The 26,712-nt window shown below is 39.2% G+C and overlaps 1 protein-coding gene across 1 annotated transcript in view; it reads left to right on the forward strand.

Annotated features, from left to right (window-relative positions):
• The window catches only part of MTHFD1L (methylenetetrahydrofolate dehydrogenase (NADP+ dependent) 1 like), a 182,248-nt gene that overhangs the window by 6,778 nt on the left and 148,758 nt on the right, over positions 1-26,712 (forward strand). Inside the window, exons 3-9 of the mRNA XM_063098373.1 lie at positions 851-901; positions 1,046-1,099; positions 5,358-5,482; positions 6,941-7,041; positions 7,509-7,511; positions 8,149-8,285; positions 22,056-22,167. Coding sequence (XP_062954443.1) covers positions 851-901; positions 1,046-1,099; positions 5,358-5,482; positions 6,941-7,041; positions 7,509-7,511; positions 8,149-8,285; positions 22,056-22,167 — 583 coding nt within the window. The remainder of the gene's footprint in view (positions 1-850; positions 902-1,045; positions 1,100-5,357; positions 5,483-6,940; positions 7,042-7,508; positions 7,512-8,148; positions 8,286-22,055; positions 22,168-26,712) is intronic.

Raw genomic sequence — 26,712 nt, forward strand, 5'->3', positions numbered from 1 at the left:
CCACACAGGATATAATGTGGTCCATGTGTGCTCATAAGTGCTTATCAAATGTGATTTGAAGGTGATAGGAGAAAAAGTTCCCCTTTGTTTCTGCGGAAGACAAATGCTAGTTGTAACATGGGTATTTTGTAATATTTTTATTCCATGAGCTTGGCAGGCCAAAAGTCATTACCATGTCAAGAGGATTTTGCATTCCGCCTACATCTTTTGGCTGCAGCCCTTACTTCTGAGCTGCACTTGGCATAGTTTGCCATACTTATTGGCATGCTTGTGCAATGGCAGGTGCAGAGAAATAATGAAGCAAGCCAAGCCTGTAAGATAACCCAGCCCAACAGTTTGGCTGCTACTGTGGTGGTGTTGGACATGCACTTCATATATCAAAATAGCTTCTAGTTCCATCAGTGCTGTGTTTTTCAAGATTGTAGAGCTGTGCTCAAGTTACTTACATTCTTTGGGGTCTGTAAAGAAAGGTGAGTTAGAACAGAGGAAGAAAATTGGATTGGGAGCTTGGGCCCTCTGGGAATCTCCTTCCTCCTTGGCTTTCCACCTAAAGGAAAACCATTTAGACTCCTGTTCTGGTGTCCTCATTTAGAGAGGTATGCTGGCTGCATGACTATGTTTGTCTTATAATATGACGGATTTTTTTTTTAAGTGCCAGTTTGAAAGCCCAAGAAATTAATATGTTCACAAATACCAGCCATTAGTCCCTTTTTACAAGCAATGAGATTCTTTTTCAGCATATTCCTTATCGTCTTTATAATTAGATCATTTGTAATCACAAAACTAGTCTCATGCCTTTTCAAGATATTTTTATGTTGTTATGTTCTCCTCTTTATTCCGCTCTCCTAAGGCAGGTGAGGACCACTTGATGCAGGAAATAAACCAGAACTTGGCTGAGGAGGTGAGGATTGTTGATTTTTAAAAATTCATTATAATTTTTAATGATATATTCTCTTACATTTAAAAAAAAATCTATCAATATACAGTTTAGTTGATTTTCGTATATCCTCTCACATTGACAGATAACCTTGTGTTCCTTTTTCAGGCTGGTCTGAACATCACTCACATTTGCCTCCCTCCAGATAGCAGTGAAGATGAGGTAATTACAGCAAAGCACTTAAACCCTTATTTTTCTTTGCTTTTCAGACCTGATAAGTCTATTAGCATCTCTTAGTTGTGGCTGAAACAGATCCAGCCTTTTCTTGTGGCTGAATTTTTAAAGGGGCGAGTTCACTTTTCCCTATAGTGTAAATGTTCTTTGATCTCTTTGTCCCTTGTGATTGTATGTTTCTGCTAAAGATTTGAGCTACAACCTGGGGTCAGCTGTAGCAGCAGCATCATCTAGTGGAAATTGTCGGGCTTTGGGTGTCTGGGAAACTGGTTCTAGTCTTGTTCTCTTCTTGCACGTGGTTTGACCTTGGGCCATTTCTTTGGCTTCTCTGGGATGTAGTTACCTTATCAATAAAGGGACAGAACAAGATGATCTTCAGAGTCCTTTCCAGACTAATGCTCTGTGACTCCTTAGTGGCATTTGGGGGCAGCTGATAAAAGCACCCATGGGGTTCTTTTTGCTGCTGTTCCACATGATCTAGTTGTTTATGCCAGCAGCACCTTCCCCGCGTTTTTTCAAGCCGGACGAAGCAGCCACCTCCATAAGCAGTGGTGAGGAAACTGGACCTCAGGCCTGCTCTTCCAGCTCTGTCATGCTGCTTCCTAGAACAAGACATGCTTCAACTCTGTCACATCCACTTTCACCAGTGTCAAACACAAAATAAATCCAGACTTAGTGAAGATTATTGCAAGGTAGGGAGGGGAACTTTTGCAATAGGGAGGCCACTCTGACCACAAGATCTGCAATCTTCTCAAGAATTAGAGAGAAAGGGGTTTTTTTAAATAGGGAGGAGTAAGCAAGTCTAGAAAGAGGTGTGAGAGGAAGGGGAGTGAAATGGTAGCTTGATGGGAGAGTAGATCAGAGAGTGTTGCACCCTGAGGCCAGTCTGTTCTCAGGAGGGGCTGTCTACTGGCTCAAGCTGAGGGTAGGCCAAAGTCAGGGTCTTGGGGGAAGGAGAGAAGTTTACACAAAGTTTGGTTAACAGATATTTTTTTCTGATTGATCAGGGAAGACAAGCAGTTCAGCTAATCATTCATGAGACAAAGAATGGGAATTTGTAGGGTCTGTGTCTGGCCTTGTCCAGGTAAACATGGGGGCTTCTGGGAGTCTTACCTAAGTCCTATGGGGAAGGGCGGTTCTTTGCAGTACACAGAGGGTAGGGAGATTTCTTAACCTTCTTTCCTGTGGAGGATCACGGGGCTCAGGTAAGTTCAACATTATCACCAGCATGAAAAAGGAAGGGTAGAGGTGGGCCCCCACTCTCTTCCTTTTAAAGACATTTCCTGAAAGTCACAATGCTATTTCCATTCCATAGCTGGGCCACACTGCAAGGGAGGCTGGGAAGTACAGTCTGTATACAGGAGGCCTTCGGCCATTTATTATCACAGCTGAAAACCAAACATTTATTACTAAGGAAGAAGGGGAGCTGGAGATGAGGCAAATAGTTTCTGCCACAGTTGCCACTGGAATATGTTACAAATATTAAGACAGCTGTGATACCAGCATTAATAGAACGTAAAGGAATTTGTTCTCCGTTTGTTGAAGGACACCCACTGTTTGCAGCAGAATTTGCATTTCTTGTTGTTTCTTGGTGTTACAACACCTGCCAGCCCTGAATTTGCATGTGTTTATCTTTAAGTGTTACATTTCTTTAGATTGTTTCACCACTGGTATTGATAACCCTTGACTTTAAAAAAAAAAAAACCCAAAAAACAAATATAAATAGGAAATAACAAGGATTACAATAGAAATATATGAAATAGGGAATTAAAAAACAATAAAGAAAATCAACAAAACCAATAGTTGATTCTTTAAAAAGACCAACAAAATTTGTAAGTATTTATCTAGACTGACCAAGAAAAAAAGAATACCAAAATTAATATAATCAGATATAAAGCAGGGGCATTATTACATTGTTGGTATGGTTTTTGGTAATGGTAAGATTTAGTTTCTTTCTCTTTTTTATTTACATTTTTCTTCTACCAGTGGGTTTTGTTCTTTCTTGTATGTTCACAGTAGTGATTATAATTTTTCAGATTCCATATGGAAGACTTCCTTGAGGATTTCTTGTAGCTGGTTGTGTGATGGTAAACTCCTAGTTTTTGTTTGTCTGGAACATACACTATTTTTCCCTCATTTCTGAAGGATAGCCTTGCTGGGTATAGTAGTTTTTTCCTTTTAGTATTTTGAATATATCATCCCATTTTTTTCTGGCCTGTAGAGTTTCTGTTGAGAAGTCTGCTTAGTCTGATAAGGGCTCCCTTATAGGTAACTTTATGCTTTTCTCTTGCTTCTTTTAAGATTCTTTTTGAGCTTTGTCAGTTTGACTATAATGTGTCTTGGAGAGAATCTTTTTGGGTTGAATCTGTGTGGGGATCTTTGAGCCTCTGGAATCTGAAAGTCCACTTCTCTCCCTGTACCTGGGAAGTTTTCCATTATTACTTTGTTGAATAGGTTTTCCATGCCTTTTCCTTTCTCCTCCCCTTCTGGAACACCCATGATTCGAATGTTTGTGTGCTTAAGGTTGTCTGCTAGCTCTCATAGGTTTTCTTCATTTTTAAAAATTCTTTTTTCTTTTCTTTTCTTTTTTTTTTTTTTTTTTGTCTACCTGTATTATGTTCAAAAGGCTGTCTTCAAGATCAGAAATTCTTCCTTTTGCTTGTTCTAGCCTGCTGCTTAAGTTCTCAGTTGTGTTTTTTATATCATTGACTGAATCTTTCAGTTCCATGAGTTCTGCTACATTTTTTCTTTTTTTAAGATATTAATCTCCTTGTAAATTTCCTCCTTCATATCCTGGATTTCCTTTCTCATTTCATTATGTTGTCTAACTGAATATTCTCATATCTCAGTGAGTTTCCTTAAGATTGTTGCTCTTCTCAGTCAACTCAATTCCTTTTCAGTCATTTGAAGGGTTTCCTGCCCTATTGGGTCTGGTATTTGAGAAGTACTGTTTTCTTTTGGTGGTGTCATATTTTCTTGGGTTTTCATATTTCTAGTATCTCTATGTTGATGTTTGGAGTGGGCTTTGAGGAGAGAGACATCCCGTTCTTTTTCCAGTCTCTACTGGCGACTCTCCTTGTGTCAATGCAGTTGAGTGTCTGGTGGGCTGCCTGCATGATGGCTTTGGCTGCTGCTGGGGTGTGGTGGTAGCTGTGGTGGGCCACCTAGGTGGAAATGGTGTTTTGGGCATGCTCTGTCACCTGCTTTTGGGTGGAGTCCTGAGGGCAGTCTTGTTCACAGTCATATTTAATTTACTTAGAACTGGTACAAAGTTGGTGCTCAAAACATGTTTGTTGAATGAATCACAGAATGCTGAACGAATGAAACAAAATTTTCTTTCTGATTTTGTACATCAAATAGCTTTTTCTTCCCCTCCCAAGTAGTAATACCATAGTGATTTTTCCTAGGCAGTGAAACAAAAGTAGTAAACCAACACTTCCTCCGAGTGAGTTGCCCAGATGGAGCATGCTAGCATGGGCTAGTATCTTCTTACTTATGAGCAAGTAATTTTGTTAAGTGAAATGAATCTGAAACTTGTCTCCTGGCATAAAATGGAGATAAACAGAGAAAAGGACAAAGCTTTGCTTATTTAGAGACATACCTAGCCATTCATTAACTATTACACTTTAGCTCCCCAAACTATACTTTGGTCTTCTTCATAATAGTGAACTATTTTAGTATTTCCTATAAAAAGGAGCTATGTGTGCTTAGAGTTTATCTATCATAAGCCTTTGAAAGGCATCCTATGTTCCATTCAGGTCCAGAGAACCTGAGGGCCTCAGTGACAGCTTCTTGGATGTCATGATTAGTTAAGCTTTGGTGGAGCACATTGTGTTTGAAGTGCACAGGCTCAGCGGGGCCAGGTTGGAAAGCCTGAGATTCATGCTTCCTGGCCTCCCTGAAAACTGGCAGTGAATGTGATTGTTGACAGAAAATTGTCTTTTGTCTCTCTAAACCTTAATAGCTGTTGAGCTTTTGTTTTGTTTTGTTTTGTTTCTGGCACAGAGTAGAGTGATAGGAGAGATGAAGTCACTAAAAAATTCAGCCAAATTCTATTTGAGCTTTTATAAACATGACGAAAGGGGAAATAGACTTCTTCATTGTTCTTTACCCCAAGTATTCAACTAGGAGTTACAAAAAAAAAAAAAGCACAGATGCATTTTTATGAATCTATTTTTTGCATAAAGCTTCTTTTGTTGGGTCTTATTTTCATAAATCTAATTTTTGTTTTGTTTTTTCTGTTTAGATTGTAGATGAAATCTTGAAGATTAGTGAAGACATCACAGTACATGGCCTTGCCCTTCAGATCTCTGAGAACTCATTTAGCAACAAAGTCCTCAATGCCTTGAAACCAGAAAAGGATGTGGATGGGTAAAAAGATATAAAAGAAAATAATCAACCTTCATTGCTAAATTACTTTTTCTACTGTGATTTTATTCTTTTTTTTCTAAATTGCTTCTCTTTGTTTCACTGTATCATCAATTAGGAAATGAAAGAAATTATTTTAAATATTTCAGGGGTTTGAAGACGTTTAAAATTATGTGTACAAAAATTGCACATTTTGGAAAACACACTAGCCCTTTTGTAGTGCTTGGGTGCCATTTTGAAAACAGTCTTCTTACACCATCTTATTCATTTAATAAGTTGCTGTTTGACTTATGTATTCTTTGGCCAGCTCACCTCTTCTAATAGTTTTTTCTTGTAATTCTACCAGACTGGGGAAAAAACTTAGAAACCTGATTCACCAGCAACACCAAGTTCTGCCATAGTTCCAGGCCAGTTGAAAAAACAAAAATAAATACTGTTATTAATGACATAAGGTTTTATTTGAAATTTGGGAAGGAATCATAAATATCAGGTCCTCTGATGTTAGGCTGTGACTCAAGTCATGTCATGTTGTAAGCTTCAGAGGACAAAGAATACTGCCCATTTACAGTGGGGGATCAGTATGTTTTTTGGGGATTAAAACCCCCATTTTCCGACATGGAAATATAGGAAATATTTTGTACTGTGGCCAGAAAGAACACAATGTGTTTAGGATTACAAGTTTATGAGCAAATTTATGGAGTTAGACTCCCGATCCAGTGTATCCCTCGGGCGGGATCAGCAGGCTGCCACCTTGCTGAGACACCCATGCTTCTTCCATTCTAGCCTTTTATTGTGACTTGGGGTATTGAAAATCTCCAATCCTGTAGTAGACTTAGAGGAGAAGAAACCCTAATCAATGAGAAATTTCCAGAACCTCAGGATATCAGGGCATAGTTTCAAATCTTTCATAAAAGGAGAGAATTATGAAAACTCTTCTGAATGTCTCCATTTTGTTACTAGCTTGGCTTGAGACCATCCATTTTAGCTGGATGGTTATGGAATGTTTTGTCCTAGGTTTGAACAAGGAAGGGCATCAGAGCCATCGAAAGAATGTAGTCACTCTCTTTTTTTTTTCCGCTAGATTTCCCAAGGAGGTAAATACTGAGGTCAAGTGATGGTCAGACCTGTGACTCCCAAGTCTTACTGGGCCACTCCAGATTCATAGGTTTGATTCTGAGTTTTAAAGACAGACTTCGAAAGCAGGGCACTGTGTAATTTCAGGGGTGCCATTCCATTATAGTCCATTGAAATGTGCTGCCTGGAGTTGTGAAGTGAAGCCCTGCGTGACCTTAGGCTGTGTCCTGCTATATGGGCAGAACCAGAACACACAAGGTGGAGACCGGCATGAGGTTTCCTGAGGGGCTGTTCTAAGAAGCTAATGGTCTTTATTTCTTGCCAGCTCTTTAATTCATATTTAGTATATTCTATCAAATGTATCTGTTCCCTTATTTTCTGATTCAGAGTAACAGATGTAAACCTGGGGAAGTTGGTACGCGGGGATGCTCCTGAATGTTTTGTTTCACCTGTTGCCAAAGCTGTAATTGAACTTCTTGAAAAATCAGGTATCATGCTCTTTTAGAACTGCTGCTGTTTTCTACTTATTGGTATTTACTTTTTTTCTTTTTTGGCAGCTGGCTTATATGGGAACATTATTTTTTAAAAAGGATTTGTTTCTGGAAGATTCTAATTGAAACATGGAAGTGATATTTAATATCAACTTTATTTTGCTCATCTTTTGGGAGATACAAATTAGTAACTGGAAAATTTTTCAAGTAAAATTGTCATTTAAAAGGGAAATTGGTAAAGATGAATGATTAGCCTGTTTTAAACATTCTCGGTTTCTCTCATGAAACAGTCAAAATAACTACAGTGAAAAATGTTTCAAGTTTCAACTTCTCAAATCTGTCAATATGCAAGACTAGATATAACTTACATGTAAGATTACATGAAGAAGCTGTAGATGTAGGTTAGGGTACAGAAACCTATGTTGGTATTTATGAGTATTAGTGAGGAGTATCTTTTTCAGTAGTCGGTACTGAATTTCCATCATTCTCCCCTTGACCTTGCATTTTTATGTCAGTGAAATAGAAATGAATAATTTCTCTTTCTTGGTTATTAAATTTAATGAGTAAATTACTACAAAGTATCTCAGATATTTAAGGGCTTTCCAGCTGAGTACTTAAAAATCCAACTAATTAAAGTTTTCTTTACTCTAATTTGAATAGGAAAGAGGCAAATGCCCCTCCCCACCCCTGAACATGTAGCAATCAAACAAAAATTCCAAAATATTAAGTTTCAGGATATATCCTCTGGACAGTAACCATTAAGTACAAATCTCTAAGACAATTCATATAGGGTATTTTTCCATGATATGGATTATCAAGATGCTGATTCAGAGCCACTTTATCAGAAAATCCTCAGAGTAAACTATGGCTAGTAACATACAGTAATGCATTGTAAAAAGAAAGTCATTAATAAGAATCAGAACCAAAAGAGTTTGAATAGAGAATTTTGGTTAATTACAACACCCCATTCCTAAGCTTGTAGTCATTATAGGTTGTTGCTGAGAAGGCCAAGTTTTAAAAGGGTATAAATCCTTAAGTTAAGGCAGTATGGGAGGAAAGCTCTGAAGTTTTGATTATAATATTGAATTTTCATTTGGCTGGTAGGTGTCAACTTAGATGGAAAGAAGATCTTGGTCATAGGGGCCCATGGAACTTTGGAAGCTGCCATCCAATGCCTATTCCAAAGAAGAGGGTCCATGACAATGAGCTCCCAGTGGAAGACACCTCAACTGCAAAGCAAGGTGAATTTCGTGTTAGAAACATAGCAACTTGAATGCTTATATTAGAAAAGAAGAAAGGCTGGAAATGTAGAAGCTGAACATTTAACTTAAGTTAGAGAAAGAAAATTGAGTAGACCTATATTCATAAAAACATTGAATCAATCTACTCGCCAGACAAACAGATAAAAAAAAAAAAGCCAACAAGTGGTTTTGCAAATGAGCTCTGTCAAACAAAGAACAGATCATTCTAATCTAATCTAATCTTTTCTCCAGTAAATGGAAAAAGAAGGAACATGTACCACATTCATTTTATGAGTGCCACAACCAGATAAGGACTAGATGCCAGTTTCACTTAGAATATAAATGAGATAATCATGGGTAAAATGTTAGAAAACTGGATACAGTACTAAATTGGGTTTATTTTAGGATTGCCAGGGTGGTTTAAAGTCAGAAAATCTATTACTGTAATTCACCATATTGCCAGATTAAAAACCATATTCTCATCATAGTAGATGCAGAACAGTCATTTGATAAAATCCAGTATCTATTGTGATTTTTTTAAACCCTGCTACACTGGGAATTTAAAGGAATTCCTTAACCTGATAAAATGGCGACAAAAGTTTATAGCAAATACTCTACTTAATAGTGAAAATGTTAGAAACGTTTAAAATAGGACAGACAAGGGTGCCTATTATCAGTTCTCCTAATCAGCATTGTACTAGAGTTCCTAGACAATGCATAATATTTTAAAAAAAAGGAAGAAAATTTATGGTTGGAAAAGAAGACAACAGTCATTAATCCTAGATGATATGATTATCCACATAAAAAGCCTAAGAGAATCTATATAAAAAGATGTGAGAATTAATAATAGTTTAGCAGGGTTCTTGGATATAAGATTAGCATACAAAAAACAGTTGCATTTTTAAACACTAGCAACACAAAGTTATTAAATTAAAATTTTAAAAAGAAACAATTTATAATAGCAAAGGAAGTATAAGTTACCTGGGAGTAAAATAACAAAAGTTATGTATGATCTTTTGAAAGTAATTATGTAATTTTGATTAAAGTCATTAGGAAGACCTTAATAAAAGCAGGGATACCATATTCATGGATAAGAAGACTCAGTATCTTAAAGATATTAATTCTCCCCAAATTAATCTATAAATTTGAATCAGAATCCTGACATGATTTTTCTCATAAAATTTGACAAACTGATTCTAAAATTTGTATGGAAGCATAAAGAGCAAAAATAATCAAGACACTTTTGTAGAAAAACTAGGTGGGAAACATACCCAATCACATAGTATGAATTATTATACATTTATAGTAATTAGGATAATGTGGCAGACAAATAGTCTATTGGAACTTCTAGAAGAAGCTTGGAAACAAATTCATGCATATGTGGAAACTTGGGAGCAGTTATTGCAGATCAATGGGAGAAAGACTGACTATTAAAAAATGATGCTGACTTAACTGGTTATATATATGTACATATAGGTAAAACAGGAATACCAACCTGACACTACGTACAAAATCACTTCTAGTTTAAAGACGAATGTGGAAAGCAAAACTGTAAAACTTTTAGAAAAATTGCTGGAGTGTGCTTTTAGGATGCTGGGATAGAAAGGATAGTTTAAAGAGACTCCAAAAAGCACAAATTGCTAAAGAAAATATAACTTTTCTTTCTGAAAAGAAATTATTTAAAAAGTGAAAAGACAGCTGTAGACTGGAAGATATTTACAACAAACATTTAGCTGATAATAAGTATCTTATAAAAGACTCCTATAAGTTAGTTAAGACTCCTGTAAGACAAAGACAATCCTTTAGAAGAATGGAGGCAGATGACAGGCAATTAACAGACAAGGAAGTCAGTGGTCAAAAGACACATGAAAAGCTGTCTAGCTTCCTACTGTTTTTACTCACCAATCGTATTGGCCGTAGGTTAAAAGTGACAGTTACAAATATTCAAAAATTTGTGGACTATATGAACTTCTATATTGCTGTATGGAATTTAAATTGAAATAAGCACTTTGGAAAGCAATTTAGTAGAGTTTGAGTACTCTTTGACCTAGGAATGTCACTGTGGATATATATCAGAGACAAACTCTTGTACATACTCATATATACAAGAAAACAAGGTTAAGGATGGTCAGAGCAGCATGTTAATAATGCAAAAAAAAATTATAAACTGTGATCTAAATGCTCATCAGGGAAAATGGATAAATCAATACAGTTGTACATAGAATATATATAGACATAAAACGGAATGACATACGACAGTGAAAATTAATAAGCTAGAGCTGTGAGTATCAACATGGAAGAATTTTTAAGAGCATTCGTTGCAAGAAGCAAGTTGCAGAAGGATATGTTTTATGTAACATCATCTATATATGTCTAAAAGCAATACTATCTATATATATTTGGGGGCTACATGCATATGAAGTAAAAGTATAAACAAATGCATGGAAACTATGAAGCAAATCAAAAAAACATTTACTGGGCCAGGACGTGGATGTGTTTGGAAAGGAGACCCAGGACTTTCATGCCTTTTTTCTTAAACTGGGCAATGGATATCCCAGTGTGTTCTATTGTTCTTTTACATTTTCATGTCTGAAATGGTTAGTAAAGTTTTCATTTCAAAAAAAATAACAGCGCAGCTCACAAATTTTAAACAAAGTGAAGTTAAATAAAATGAGCGCAGTGAATGTAATTAATTACTGCAGAAAATATCTAAAAACACATGTTCCTCATGTTGCAGAGTGAGCAATTGTGGTGCAGCCCAGGGAGAGCAGGTGTCTCGACAGAATTGGAATTAGTGGATCTTAATTATGTAATTCTTGTTTTAAGACAGGTCAGGAACATGATCTTGTAATTAAACCTGAACCTATGTGTGTTTTTAGTGGTCACCACATGGTGGCAGGCTATTCAAGAAAATTCAAGGACAATGCTTTGCATTTCAGAGCCCAGAATTTTTGATTTGGAAGCTTAGGGAAGAGGGAAATAAACCTTGCCCTGCACTGAACAGCTATGGTGAAAATAGAAAATACCTTCATGGGCAATTGAGTGTTTTCACAGCTGTCACAGACACTTGCTAGTTGTAGCTGTATTTTTGAAAAACAAAGACATTTTTCAAAATACTTTTTTATTATGGAAATAAATCACCTTGACTCTGTACTTTGGGATGAATCTCACCCTAACTTCGAGAACGATTAAGTTGCTGGACTTTCTAGAGAATCTACAAATTGGGTAACGTTCCTGTTTTCATATATACAAGAAGGTTCCCTTTAATAGTTGATATTGCACACACATTTTTTTCCTAAGTCCTGAGTACTTATAGCGGCACCACCTTGAATCTTAGAAGCTGTCACCTTTTGCTATTATTATTGCTTAACCTTTGTAGCCAAAAAAATGGAAAGAAAGGTTCAGGGCTCCCCTGTGTCTTGAAGTGTTCTTGGTCTCTGGTATTTGGATCCTCTACCTGGCCTACCTGCCTACAACAGGATCGCATCCCATCTCAAACAACAGCATGTGTCTTAGCAGTTGTCATACTAGCAGGTAGCATTTCACCAGTCACATACCTCCCCCTGACATGCCTCCTTGCTTCTGCCTGATGATTGAACTGTCTCTATCTCTGTGCTTTATTTCTACAAGAAGAAATTGGGGAAAGAAAACCCTTGCCATTTGTTTCCTTAGCAGGAATTCTAGCCCTCCTCGGAGCCATGGTAATGTGTGGACCGTCCACTCAAAGGGCCAACTGGCCCTCTAGAGGACACAGTGGTACAAGAGCACCCAGGCACAGGTTAGTGTCCTGGGACAGGCTCCGTCCACACTTGCCACACCCTTGGAAAAGCTTCACTGTGAAAAACACTAGAAGTATGAATGTAACAGCAGGTTGGGATTTTTGTTGTCCAGTTTAATTAACAGTGCATAAAAGTACATTTTAAGATTATAGTCTTGTTATTGACAATGGTAAAAGAGTCAGGGAAAGAGGAGATTGAGCTAAGGATTATGGCTGTTCTGTAGAAAGACACAGCATTTCTTTTGTGCTTATTTGTACCTGACATGGAACAAGACCCCTGTTGGGCATCTGGTTGGAGATTTCTGAAGCTCAGTGTGAGGGGTTTGAGCATCAGGGTGTGACTATGTAACTTTAGAGTCCTATCTACCACCTTCTAAAATACAGGTAGCCTTACAGGTGTAGGGTGACCTTCAAGTTGTCAGGCAGCCTGCTGCAGGTAGTAGGAACTGCCTTCTAAGGTTTGGGGTCAGGCACAACATTTGTGACTTCATTAAGCAGTAGAGCATAGGCTTTGGGACAGACAGCTCTGGCTTCAAGCTTTAGCTGCCGTTTAATTGCCCTAAGCCTGCTTCCTCATATGCAGAACAGGTGTAACACTCCGTGCCTCATAGGGCTGTTGTGAGAATGGGATTAAATAATTATATGGGTCAATCAAATCGTAAGTAGATGAACTAGTAGTGTGACCTGGCATCCCTGACTGGAAGCCTGGTACAACATGCCTCCAATGTATGGATAGAAGGAAGGAGAGAGTGACTGTGTATCTGTGAGGTCTCCTGACAATATGTCGGCTGAGGAGCTAAACCAAAAACAAAACTAAGAGACCATGTCCCAGAGAGAGGAGGGACTGGCCAGAGTGGGTGCACAGCTTTGACCAGGCCAGGCTCACCCTCTGGACCTGAACAGGAGTATTTTCAATGTAAAGTAATGTAACAGAAACTCTTTCTTCCAAAGCGATGGACCTCTTCCTTCCCGTGATTCTTCTGTCAGTCAGAAGCCACTTCAAAACATGTCTGCAGGGGATTCCTGATTGAACAATTATTACTTCCAGGGCCTATAATTTTGCAGAACATTGAGTTAGTTAAGTATAAATAGATCCTTTCTCTATCAGCCTATCTAAATCTAAGGATATTCTGTGGATACTGATTATGCATAAAATCTCCATGGAGCCTGAGCATGAAAACTTGAGGTTGCTTTCTGAGAGTTTCACAGAAAACAGAATAGACGTCTTCGCTTGGTAGCTTTATAGCTTATGCCTGTTGGAGTGTATCATTGAAAATTAAGAATAAGTGTCCTGCTTTATTTCTGTGCATCACTTTCAGGCTTTGAGAGATGCATTATGAATTTCCATGCATATCCTAGAGTGGGGGAGGAGAAGAATGTCTGGGCATTTGTCCAGATTAGCCATATGCTGTGGAGCATCGGATGTCACTAAGCCAAAGCTCTGGAGCTCATGTTTTTGGGTAGGGCTAAGGGATCCCCATCCTTCCTCCAGCTTCTTCCACCCAAATGCAGGCCCCCACACTCAGCTTCCCAGACTTTTGCAGGAGTGACATTTGGTTCCACCATTTGGGAATTAGCCAAGATTTGAAGATACCTTCTTCCTCACCCTGGTGATTTCACCATGATGCCAAAACCAGTCTGAGGTGAGATTTGATACGAGATGGAGTAGTGCCCCTCTCGATGGAAGAGAGAGGTTGGCAGACAGCACAGGGCCCTGCTCCCTTGAGAGTCTCCTCTGAACCTGTGGTTAGGGCACAGCTGGAAGATGATGACCAGCTGGGACAAATGAGGTAAACCCCATCTGCGTGCAGAAGAAATAACCTAGAAAGAAGAGAACCATTTTATTTTGTTTTTCTCAGAGGATCTCGTTTCTGCTCCTCCTCCTCCTCCTGAGCACAGAAACCCTCAAAACTCATATTCAACAGAAGAAAGAAGAAAAAAAAAAAATAGTTCTTTCACATTTGAAGGTTCAAAGTGTCTGGGTTTTTTTTTTAAAAGATGACCTGTAAGAGGATCTTAACCCTTGACTTGGTGTTATCAGCACCACGCTCTCCCAAGTGAGCCACGGACTGGCCATTCCTATATAGGGATCCGAACCCGTGGCCTTGGTGTTGTCAGCACCACACTCTCCCAAGTGAGCTAACCGGCCATCCCTATATAGGGATCCGAACTCGTGGCCCCGGTGTTATCAGCACCACACTCTCCCGAGTGAGCCATGGGCCAGCCCCAAAGTGTCTGGTTTTTTTGAGCAAAGCTAAACTATCACAAAATCGTTTTTAGTTTAAATTCAGCACATAGCATGGCTTATAAAAAGCTTTTAAAGGTGAATTAGGAAAACTCTAAATGTATTTATATTATATCTGTGAAATGATGACTTCTTAAAAAAAAAAAAAAAAGAATAATCTCTCTTTCAAAGGGGGAAGAAAACTAAAATTCTGGCTTTTAAACCGGGCCAGGTGAGTTACGTGACAATTCTTTTTAATAGAAGAGGCTACGCTGAAAACAGTAATGTTTGTAATGACAGTAACATTAATTGACTGAGTGGTTACTCTGAGCCAGGCTCTGTCTTACTGAAAACTCATGTTATCTTACTGATTCAGCGCACTTACTCTATTAGGCAGGAGCATAATTCTCCCCGTATTACAGATGAGGAAACTGAGGCCCAGAGAAGAGGCTTTCCAAAGATCATATAATTAAATACTCATGGAGGTGGCACTCCAGCCTGTTTTTAACCACTGTCCCATGTCAGCATAATTACACAAAGTCTAATCACTAGTCTTTAAAACCAAAAAGCACCTACCAACTCAGAAGTGGAACATCAGAGAGACCAAGGCCCAAGACATTAGACTTGTGTTGAGTTCACTATTGTTTTATTCCAACTGTTTATAATCCCAGAGACATTTGTATTTAAGAGAAGCAAGCTGAAGCGAACTGAATGCTGTCCCCTCCTTGAGGCCCTGGGCTTGTCACCAGCTGTCCAGGATCACTCTCAGAAGGGAGGCAGTGCACCTTTTTGAGAGGGCAGGGGTGGGCCACACTGGTTAGACGTGTGCACACAGGACAGCTTCATCAACGTGAGCTCCTCTCTTTTCCCACCTTCTATGTGTGAGATGGAGAAAATAGCCCCGGACGCTCCTGGGCACCACAGTCCTGTGCTAAGCAGATACCCAGGTTACTCGATAGGGATAACGTAGGCCCCCGAGCTTTCCTTGACTGACGTTTGGGTATTTGTTTCAGTGTTGCCTCCTATTCTTTTCATTCTTGCTTCTGCCTGATTATTGCATTACTTAACTAACACCAGAGAAGGAGGTGAACAGAACGTTTTAAATGCCAGGAAAATCAGTCCATTATATTTAGCAGTGTTGAGAAAAGGATTTGTGAGAGAATGGGCTGAAACTAATGGGCAGAGATCAAGAGGGAGCCATGTAAGTTAACAGACTTATGTTATTAGTCTTAGATGGTTCAAGATTTAAGCTGAGAAATGGAAATTTAGGAGAAACAATGTTCTTATATCAAGTATATGAGTAAAAATGTTATTAAAGCACCATCTGTCTCTACCTTTCCCTACATTTGCCCCTTTTTTGGATGCCCTTCCTATATCTTATAGGCAAAATATTCTAATTTCAGTCTCACTGGATTATGCTCCAGATGTTTAAAGGTTGTTTTGAGCATGGAGTGTATTTTCACATAGACATAACATTATAAATGGTGTTAGGTTCATGGGGTTGTGAAGCCAGTTTAACAAATAACACAATGGAATCACATTGATGTAGCTTCCTACTTTTCTATGGGAAGCTTCGTCTGGAACTTTAACACTCTTCTAAACTGTGGGGTTAAGTTCAGTCTTCATGGAGTCCATGTTACTTTGCACTCACCTGTGGCCAATGACAGTAGTCCTCAGGGGCCAGATGGGGAAGGGAGGTGCACATGTATTACACAAAAGAGAGCTGTCACCACTGCAGGAAGAAGGGCTCTAGGTGTGTGTCCTGCAGAGAACAGGCTGGCAACGTCACCTTTCATATAACCTGTTAGCTTTCCTGCACCATCAGCAGAGCCTGGCTCCCTTTTTTACCCCTTTCTGTCCAATGTGAATGTTTTTTAAGGACATAGAATCTTCATGGGAAGGTCTTCAACATAATCCACCACAATAAAGCACCTTATATGTGGGTGGAGAGTTAGTTTCAAGGCTTTTTTGTATATGTTATCTCATGCGTGTTACAACTCTAAAATCCGTAAAGGTATTATGCTCACTGAGAGCCTTGGCCTTGATTGTTGTTGCTGGTAAGGACCAGAGTCTGGACATGAACCCAGATCATGTGACTCTACCTGTAGTGGCCTTCTCACTGCACCCAAATTCCTCACTTTCCTGAAAAGGCATTTGAAGCCTGGAGAGTTTCTCAAAGGAAGTGGAATGCAGCCATCTGTTGATATGCTGCAGGAGGTTCAGAATTGGAAGCATAAATGTCAGGAAATGCAAAGCCGAATTTCCCACAGCGATATCAGTTTGCATGAACATGAACACACTGTATGTATTAGAGTATGGGGCTAATGACATAAATGTAAATCCTGGGGGCTGTCTGGCCTCTGTGGAGTGTGGCTCACTTAGTGCTGCCCTGGGAACCATAACCTGAACATTTCCTCATTTTGTGCTCCATGGTTCTAAGTCTTTGTCACATGAAGGAGATCTCCCTTACCACGTACACACACACACTCTCTCTCTCTCTCTCTCTCTCTCTCTCTCTCTCTCTCTGTCCAATTTTTTTAATATATTTTTTCCTAGAGTTTGAAGGGAATTATATTTGATGAAACATTCAAAGTACATCCATTACTGTACTTGAGGTTGCATTTTCCTTTTATCATCTGTCATGACTTTTGTAAGTATCTAGCTCATTTCAAGAGAAATTAGCTATCTTTTCCAGCATTTTGGACACAACCAAATACCTTTGATTTTCTCTTTTCATACATTGAGCAGTAAATAAGTTGAATGATGAAGTAAGCGGAACTTAGGAACATTTTTAAAAAGGAAGGTCATTTATTACCCTTTGGGGGAAAAATTTGGTAGATAAATACTGTAATCATAATTCCCAGTTGTCCATTGGCTTGTAGTTATTCTGATTTATGTAATAACCATGAGAAAGTTCTTATAAGTTTTAAAGGCTGTAATCTGTTCTACTGATCACAGATGAGAGTGAAGAAAAAAAAAATGCACCCAATTCCTGAAAGGAAAAAAATTCTCTCAGGATAAGATCACTGGGTGGGCATGAAGTAGGGGAAATATCTTTTTTGCAGTTGTCATCTTTTTATCTTGCCAAAGTATACATCATCCAAATGAAAATGGTTTGACATTTTTATTTTAGAGTAGCCACATGGGTATTTTAACATTCCTATTTGATAGTTTGCTTGTATTACAGGAAAGTGTGGATGTTGATTCATAACTACAAAGCAATAATCTTATGGTTAATTTCAAATAAAAAGATAGATATTTAAGTTAGAAAAATTTACAAGTAAACAGGGAATCTGCTGGTGAAAAATTCTGCCTGAATGAAATCTCTGTATGTAGGAAACACACTCTTTACTCAAATGGCAAGAACATACCAGGCATGGTTGCTAATGCCCGATTCTATAGTAAAGTCATTGATGAATTCCTGATTGCCAAAAATGTATTTTTTGCTTTTATCTTGCTTGACTACTGAGTGTCATTTAAACCTGTTGACCACACCTGTGTGAAAATGCCCCTTCCTGCCCTCCCTAACTCCAAGGCCACACCATGGTCTCTATCATTGGCTCCTCTTCTCTTACCTTTGAAGATTAGAGCTCCCCAAGGATGTACTTCAACCCCTTTTCCTTCCCATTCTGTTTCCCTTGGGGAATCGTATTCAGGCTTCTGATTGTGACTGCCATCTATACGTTGGTGAATGTCAGCCTGTATTTCCATACCCCCAGACCATTCTCAGTTCCAGATCTGTGCACCAGCTTCTTGCGAGAATCTCTTAGATGTCTCCATGTTGTGAATTTCCTCCCAACCCTCTGACCCCTTCTCAGTCCCGCTTCCAGAAGAATCTTCCTCAGGCACATCTGATTTCATGAGGGCAACCACACAGCACAGGCAAATCTGACAGCTACTTGTCTGTTGTCATATTAACCAATTCGGAAATTTTGACATTTTATAAAAGTGACATTTTCTAAAAAAGAAAAACACTGAACTCTAGGACTTTGCCATGTGATAGTCAAGGCCATGCTACATAAGATTTCCATGGACACTGCCTGTCTCATTAGAAAACGCGAAGAATCTGCTGTGAGACACAGTGCGACCCATAAAACACTGATCTAGGCTCACATAAACCAGTGTGTCCCCATTTGTCAAAAGCAAAAGATCAAGTGAGGGGCCACCTCCATGTGGTAGAATCACTCTCTTCCCTCAAGACCCATTCTCTACTGCGTGTGACAGATGACCGTCCAACACACAGGGGCCAGTCACCAATGACAGTGTCTGTGCAGATGTTTAATTGTAGTCAAACTTCCTTTGCAAGTTGTGTGAGGAAATGAGTGGAAATCGAGTGTTTACTATTTTTTCATGTCAGTGGTTTGCCTTGTGCATGCCTATCTTGAAGATCCCAGCAGAAAGTCTTGCAGGCAGGGACTGGATTTTTATATTTGGATCCTCAGCTAGCTCATTGTGTGCCCTGAGTGGCACTGGAGAGATGCCAGGTGACATGAGTATTTTCACTAAAGAATCCTAAATTTCTTTTAGTCTCTTTTGTTATTGTAATTTTAAAAGCACATCTTTGCTGGAGAAAGCACTTATTATTAACATTTTAAAGTAACATCCTTCATTTTGAACTTTGTTTTCTGAACTGTGTGGATAGTGTTTGAAGGATATAGAAACAGGTTTCAGAGGGCCCAGGTAATAGAAAACCACAATTATTTTTTTTTTAAAAAGCTTTCAACCTTTTTTTTTTTTTAACCCATTCTAGTTTTTGATGTATATACAAATCTCATACGTGAGATTCTCATACAAGTACGTGCTCTTTTCAAAATATTGATAGGAGAAGATAAATTTTATCTTCTAGCCAGGAGGGTGGGGCTGTACTTTATGTAGTTAAAATCTTTTAATGCATTTTATTTGCTAGATACAAAATTATTATATTCAACATAACTTTCCAAATCACATCTGTCTTCCCTTTTCCCTCTCTCTCTTCATATTCTGGACACTTGCCCCCCACCCCCTGCTTAAAAATCACTGACTTAGAGAAGCATAGTTTTCATGTTATCTAAACTCTACAGCACCCCCACAGGCTGCACATCAAATGTCTGCAGATCTGTGTCATACTATTGTTTTACACTTGGTCCTCTGCCTGGGGAGTGGGTGGTTCCTTTTAACTGCCCTGCTCAAGTCTCCGCAGAGAAAGCAATATTTTGTTATGAGGTAGAGTTTCAAGCTAAGCTTTGGCCAGGGTCTTTCCCATTTGGGAGGAGGAAAGTAGGAGCAGCCAGTGAAATGATAATTCTCCTTGAATTTTAGCTCATTAAATTCTTCCCTCGTCCTCAGTGGGTTATTTATTGTTTTAAGCATCTAGCACTTTTCCTTTCCAGAAAGAATTAGCATCTACGATGTGATCATTGCTAAAGGAGGAGATTTTTGTCTTTTCTCTGTGGGACTCACTGTCCCCCGGTTGCTTATTAGCACAGCCCGCTTTGGAGTTGTGTGTAGGTAGAGTTGAGGGGTCGGAATGAGACCGAGATTTATAGGTAATGAAAAGAACAGGTTGTATCAAAGGCACCACGTGAAGGAAACTTAAGTGTTCTTAGGGGACTGGTGTGATCCTTGGCTTTTCCAAAATGAACATTTCAGTCTTGTTCATATTAACTTCCTTTTTATAGATGTTCTCACATGTTCTGTTTTTCCTGCTATTGTGCTTGGAAATCTAGCAAAATGGCATTTCTTATCTGCTGATCTGCAACCATCCTTAAACATTTGTACTTCTTTTGAGGATTACTGTAGCTGAATTTATGACAATGGTGGATATAAATGAAGAAATACACTTTTTTATACAGATGTTTAAAATCCCCTTCCCATCAGGACACTTTTTTCCCCAAAACATAACGTCACCCAAAAGTCCAGTTGCTTTCAGATCTGTCTGCAGAAATCATATGCAGCTTTAATGGACTAGATTGCTGGTGATATTGGTTACAGACCTCTTCATACAGTTTAGCAGTGTTATGGCCCTGTGGCATAGAAAAATAATGTTTATTTGGACAAATATTTTAGTAGGGATTTTTCTTTTCCTTTTATTGGGATTAATGCAGTTGATTTGGTGCAGCACATTTCACTGTGCCCTTTTGCTTCTTGTGCTGTAATAAAGTAAGATACTGAAAAGCAGTGAATACTGTTTGGCTCATTAATGGGTACTCAGTGAATATTAATGTGCTTTTTCCTGTTCCCAGGATCAAATCGATCACATATTTCCGGGTGTTAACTTTTAGAAGTTGGCTTTCTTGGCACTATGAAAAGGCACACATTTAAACTGTTATCGTGCTCCTCCTCTGTTAGGAGAACTTGGGGCTGTCCTTGATCTTGGCTTTTTTGTTCATAAACCAGGTAGGACTGTCATGGATTCACTTCCCCTCATTACCATCTCTTGTCCAAGATTCCTAAAAGACGTCAGCTGATACATCCTCTCACCCAAACAGCGTTAACAATTCTCAGGCTGACAAGCTCACAAGGTTATTTCTCAAGATCTTTCTTCAGTGATCAGCCTGTCCAAGCTGAGAAAGGGTGAAGGGTTCAGCATATTTGTTTGCTGGTTGGTTGGGTGGTTTGGGGTGTTTTTGGGTTTTGTTTTCCGCTCTTCTGTCTGTCTGATCCTAGAGACTGTGGTCAGACAGGCAGTGAAGTCTGTGGAAAAAACAGCAGGAAGGACCATCAGTCTTGGAGAGTGAAGGGCAGGCGGCTTCCCTCTCTACCTCATAGAGCATCTGTAAGACTGGGTACCTAGAAAAAGGACATACCAGAGAGTTACTAAAACTCCGAGCCTCGGTTTCTTTGTTAAACAAACATAGTAACACCAATCTCGCGTATTCAGCCTATTCGTTGAGACAGTACTTAGAGCACCTCCAGCACTGTTGGAGCTACTTTTCCCCTGCAGGTCTAATAATCTTTGTTTGCCTCTCCCTCCACATATGGGTCCAGTTTGAAATCGTCAGTTGCTTAGTGGTACCTGGGCAGGTTGGCCAAGGTCAGAGCCAACCTCTTACCCTACTTCTAGATGTAACTTTCCCACCAGATGTATTCCTCCAGCACTGTACGATCAAAATATAAACAGAAAAGACATGATAAATGTGTTATGTAGTAGTGTTTGCGTTTTTTCCTCTTTCTCGGGGGGGGGGGGGGGGGGGATGAGGAGTTAGCCCTAACCAGTGCCTCGAGGAAAATAAGATTCTTTCTCAAGCTCCTGAAAATCTTTTCACGGATGTTGTAGTAAAAGCTCCATATGGGTCCGATTTTGATGGTGGTGTTGCACCGGCTGACAGGCCTGCTGTGCTGGCCAGACTGTCATGTGGCTTTCCCCACAACACCTGTTTTCCTCCTAAGCCACATGATTAAACAGGACGCTGCCCACCCCTGGCTCTTTACTCAGTTCCCCCTGCTTCCCCCAACACTGTAGTTTTCTTTGCTCCATCCTTTCTCTTGATATTGCAGTTGGTGGTGAAAACATGTGACTGGTAACACTCCACACGATATACATGTCAAAGTGATTACCCTGAGGACATTTTTAAAGTCTCCTTTCTAGGATATGATAAACATGTTCTGTTTGTACTAATATATGCTCAAAAGGAATTAGTAAAGTGATTCCATCCATGTCAGCGGTTAGGAACAAAACTCTGGATCTGTGATTGTTATCTGTTACATTGATTTCATTCGACATCAGTAGTTAGTCATGTCTTTATGCTACAGGTTAAAATGTGTGTGGCTTTTTTCTTTTTCCTTTCAGTTTCACGAGGCTGACATCGTGGTCTTAGGCTCACCTAAGCCAGAAGAGATTCCCCTTACTTGGATACAACCAGGAACTACTGTTCTCAATTGCTCCCATGAGTTCCTGTCAGGTAAATGTCTAACATGGGGGGGCGGGGGGGCTGTTGATTGAGATAGGTACGATTGTTATGAGAAATGCTAACCTTACTCACCCAGAAGAGGGTATGTTCCTGAATTGTTGGTTGTAAACATTAGTATATAGGTTAGGAAACTTAAAGCGTTACTGTACTTACTCATTGGGGACCTCCTCCTCCTCCTCCCACATTGAAATGTCCCCCTGCTGGCCTCCAGCCTCAGGCAGTCAAGTCCATTGTGACCTCAGATAGATGATGTGTACATGTGTGAGGTAAACTAGAAATAGTGGTTTTCACAGTCTTTTACAAAACAGTGGAATTCTTTCTTCTAAACAAACTTAGCTGAATCTCAGTATATAAAACATGAAAGCTGAGTTGCTGGGGAGTGAGGGCGGGAAGGGAGACCAGCCTTTGTGCCTCCCTGAGGTCCCCTGAAGCACTCGATGGAGCCCTGAAGTCACCTCAGAATGGTGTGAACATCACCATTAGAAATAAACGATTTTAGGATTAGCGCCGCTGTTTGATGTGATTTCACCAAGTGATCCAGGAGTGCCCTGGAGCACACCTGCGCACCTTTAGGATCGCTCCATCTGTGCCCGCAAGAGGGCGGCCAGCCAAGAGGAGGAGCTGGCCCAGAGGGGGCACCTTTCCTTGATTCACAGAAGGACACTCTGAGGCTAAGGAAGCCTTGGGCCACCTCAGCAAGTCCCTGAGTAGCATAGGTGGGCGGGAGACAATGGCAAAGGGAGGCAGAGGAACCTCCTTCCTTGTTGCTTTTGGCTTCAGCCTCCAAATTTCAACATGGAGAAGAGGGCTTTCCTGAGCTGTCTGGAGGACAGGGCAGCCTCTTTGTCTCCAAAGCTGGGCAGGTGGAGGCCTCTTCTCTCTGTCACCTTTTCAGTACCAAACTCATGTGTGACATCTTGAAACCTTCTAAGCAGCTCCACAGAAAGGTGAGCCATGCCTAGAGGTCAACACTGAGCCTCCCCTCTAAGAAATGTAGGTCCTTCCAGAATTGGCTGATCCAATTAAAAACCCCCTGGGAGTGAAGGGTGTGGTGTGGATTAGAGACTAGGCAAGGAAGAATGCTCAGGGGCTCCCAGGTCGCTTACACATTCAGCTCTCGCAGTGAGAGCACGCGGATGAATGAAGCAGTTAGAGGTGCAATATAATATGAACGTGGGGTTAATGTCTCTTTTCAACAAGTAGAAGGCATGCACTAAATAAAACTTTAAAACATATGTAGTTTCTGCATATCACTGGTTTTTTCACCTGAAAAATCAGTGCCTAACCCATAGTGATGGATGTGGCAGATTTGCTCCTCTGCTCAGAATCCCAGTTAGATTAGGAAAATTGGTCATGGCATTCTTTTTTTTTTTTTTTTGAATGAACACTTCTTTGCTATGATATTTACTTGCTATTTTCTATTAAAATTTATATTTAGAACAGTTTGGCTCAATCCTGGCTGGAGATAGGAGAGTCTGCTTTTATGTTCTTTTTGGAATCCCTTTGAGCCCTGTGATTATATCAAAATGACATATTTTAGAAGTGAAATTGTGCTTTATTTTCAATAAGGCTTCTTTTTAAGACCCTTGTTTTTGAAAGAGACATTGCTAAAAACATCAATCAGATTTCAATGTAACAATTCTTTTCAGTGAAAAAAAAAAGACCAAGACATTATATTTTTATTTAATGATTTTGTAAGTAGACTGATTGCAGTTCATTTATTTTAAATTTATCTGGTCCAGCTGTAGTGGTTTTCTTGTTAATTTTTGGATGCCTAGTGCCCAGAATAGTGCCTGACACATAGTAAACATTCAGGAAATATTGAGCGTTCAGTGAGTGAATGAACATGGACTCAGAATTGTACCCTGATTGTAGTTTTAAATTAATTGCACATGTAGAGATGTTTCCTAAACATCTCCCACTTAAAAACAGGACTGACAGGGCAGCTATTGAGAAAAATTTGAAAAACAGTATGCTGAATATATGGATGAACATTTTCTGGGTGGTGCTGTTATAACAGCATTACATTTCTAAACAGTCAATGCTGTGGATTGAATGCCACCACCCCCACCGAACTCATTGAAGCTTAAATTGTGTCCCGCAAAGTTCCAGGTATTGGAAACTTGGCCCCCACTGTGACTATCGGGAGGGTGGGAAATCATATTATGGTAGTTGAAAGGTGGGCCTTGAAGAGGTGATTAGATTGTAGGACCGTGCAGTAGTGAATGGATTAAAAATGGTGGTCAGGGGTGTGGTTCTGAGGGCTTTAAAAGGAGAGCATGTGAGAGTCTCTCTCTCTGCTCTGCCATTCTCACCATGTGACTCCAACATTGCTGTAAAGCTGTCACCAAAAAGACCCTCACAGGACTTCTCAGCCTCTGAAACTATAAGCAGTAAATTTCACTTTCTTATAAATTTCCCAGTTCCAGATATTTTCTCGTAAGTGATAGAAATGGGCTAATACAGTCAAAGTTTTAATTTTAGCAACTTTGATTAGTATGAGAATATAATCTATGATTAATTGGAGAAAGAGTTTTCCCCCCCCTTTTCTTCATAATCTTGCCACTGTAAGCAAACGAACGGACTTTTTGAAACATTATTAAAAAGAAAAGTGATTTTATTTAAACTTAAGACCAGAAAAAGAATTTTTAATAATCTTGTGGCTAGGTGAAGGTAGGGTTTTATATGAAGCTTTCATTCTCACTTTAATGGTACAGGGTCTCTCCCCTTCTCTACTCCCCCACTCCCCATTAAAATAGATGGGGCATGGTGATTTATGATGAGGTAATTCTGCAGAGGCAGTCTACTGAATACGTAAACCTAGGAGAGATTTTCCTGATGGCTGATAGCCCAGAAGCAGTGCTCAGAAAACAATCATACCTAACTTGGATCTGTTCATTCTACTATTGCATGAGTCTGATGTTCAGATTTTAAAACAGAAAAAATTTTAATGTTCTGTTTTCTAGTGATAAAAGTTACAACATTTTTTATTATTAAAAAAATTACTTCAAATGAAAAAAAATGTGCTAGGATCTTGTAATGCCCTACATGCTAAAGCACAGAGTTCACCTTAAGCAAGACCATTCCATACCCCCATGTTAGGACTTATTTATTGATGTACCAAAGGGGACAAAGGAGAAACTGGCCTTATGTCTTGTGACCAGAGAACAAAACAGCAAGTTTGTGGTTCAAAGTGGTTTACAGCATCGTTTTAAGCTAACATAATTCTGTTTAGTATGGAGTGGGGGAAGAACCCCAGACTGCATCCCAGGCTCATGCTAATGAGCCAGAAGCTCCTGAGGGACCTTGGGCCTTCCCTCTTACGGCTGTGAAGGGAGACAGCATAATGTATGGAAAGAGCATGAACTTTGAAGTTAGGACTAACTGGATCCAAAGAGAAAAGAGTTGTTTTTTTTTTAACTCTTAATTACATTTGCACTTAAAGGCTGTGTGACTTTGAACAAATAACTTAAGCTCTCTGATCCTCAGTTGCCTTGTGTGTAAATGGGAACAGGGCCGTTGGGAGGTATGAATGATGACAGCTCAGGTGCAGTGCCTCCTTCATAGCAGCAGCCAGTGACAGTTGCTGCACTTCCTCTCTCCGCTTCACTGTTGCCTAACGCCATCACGCACACAAAGTAACTTTCAGACTTCATCTCGGAAGAATGTAAGTTTATACTGGAAAAATCAAGCCCAAGGAAGGAAATCTAATGAAGTTCTCAAAACATAAGAAGGCAGCTTTAGAGAAACTGGACAAGCATATAATGTAATCATTATGCTAATGCATTTGGAATAAAATAAGGATGTTTGCTTATGACTATTGAACTTCAGTTATTCTAAAACCCATTGTATCTATTACCTATTTTTCTTTTTTCTTTTTCCCAGAAATTTTGGATGTTTTGGGTCCATCCCTGAGATGTATTACCAGTTTTCCATTTCAAATTTTAATGAGTTCTGAATACATTTAATTTTTAACTTTTTAAAAAGCTTCAAGTCATTTAGAATATGCAGCCCTGTATTAATTCCCCCTTAATTTGGTTTCAGTGATTCAAAAGGACTGCTTACATAAGTTGATACTAATACTGTATATTCCTTTCTTCATTTCTTACATTGCCTTCTTTTAAAAAATAGCAAAATACTGTCATTTGACAGTGAGATACAAATGATGTAATCTAGGAGTACAACTCTTGAGAGCACTGTTACAAAATGATACTAAATGATTTATATTAATTTCACAGATTGCATTTTACCTTTTATACTACAAAGTCAATGTATTTAACTTAAAAATTAACCAGTGTTTTTAAAAAAAAAAAAAAAGTTTTTTCTGTCCTAATTTCTAATTATTAGCTCTTCCTGATTTCAAAACCTCACATAAATTTTTGGAGTAACATGTTCTCCTAGAAGGAAAAAAAAAGTATTTGAGAGTCTGGACTACGGGTTCATCATGCCTTTTGCAATAAGACAGTACCCTCGCCAGACTGTGTAAAAACTGAGAGGTTTCCATATAGTGGAGATGGCAAGAAGACTGAAGGATTT

This window comes from Cynocephalus volans, chromosome 5 (genome assembly GCF_027409185.1).
Source record: "Cynocephalus volans isolate mCynVol1 chromosome 5, mCynVol1.pri, whole genome shotgun sequence".
In the NCBI taxonomy this organism is placed as follows: domain Eukaryota; kingdom Metazoa; phylum Chordata; class Mammalia; order Dermoptera; family Cynocephalidae; genus Cynocephalus; species Cynocephalus volans.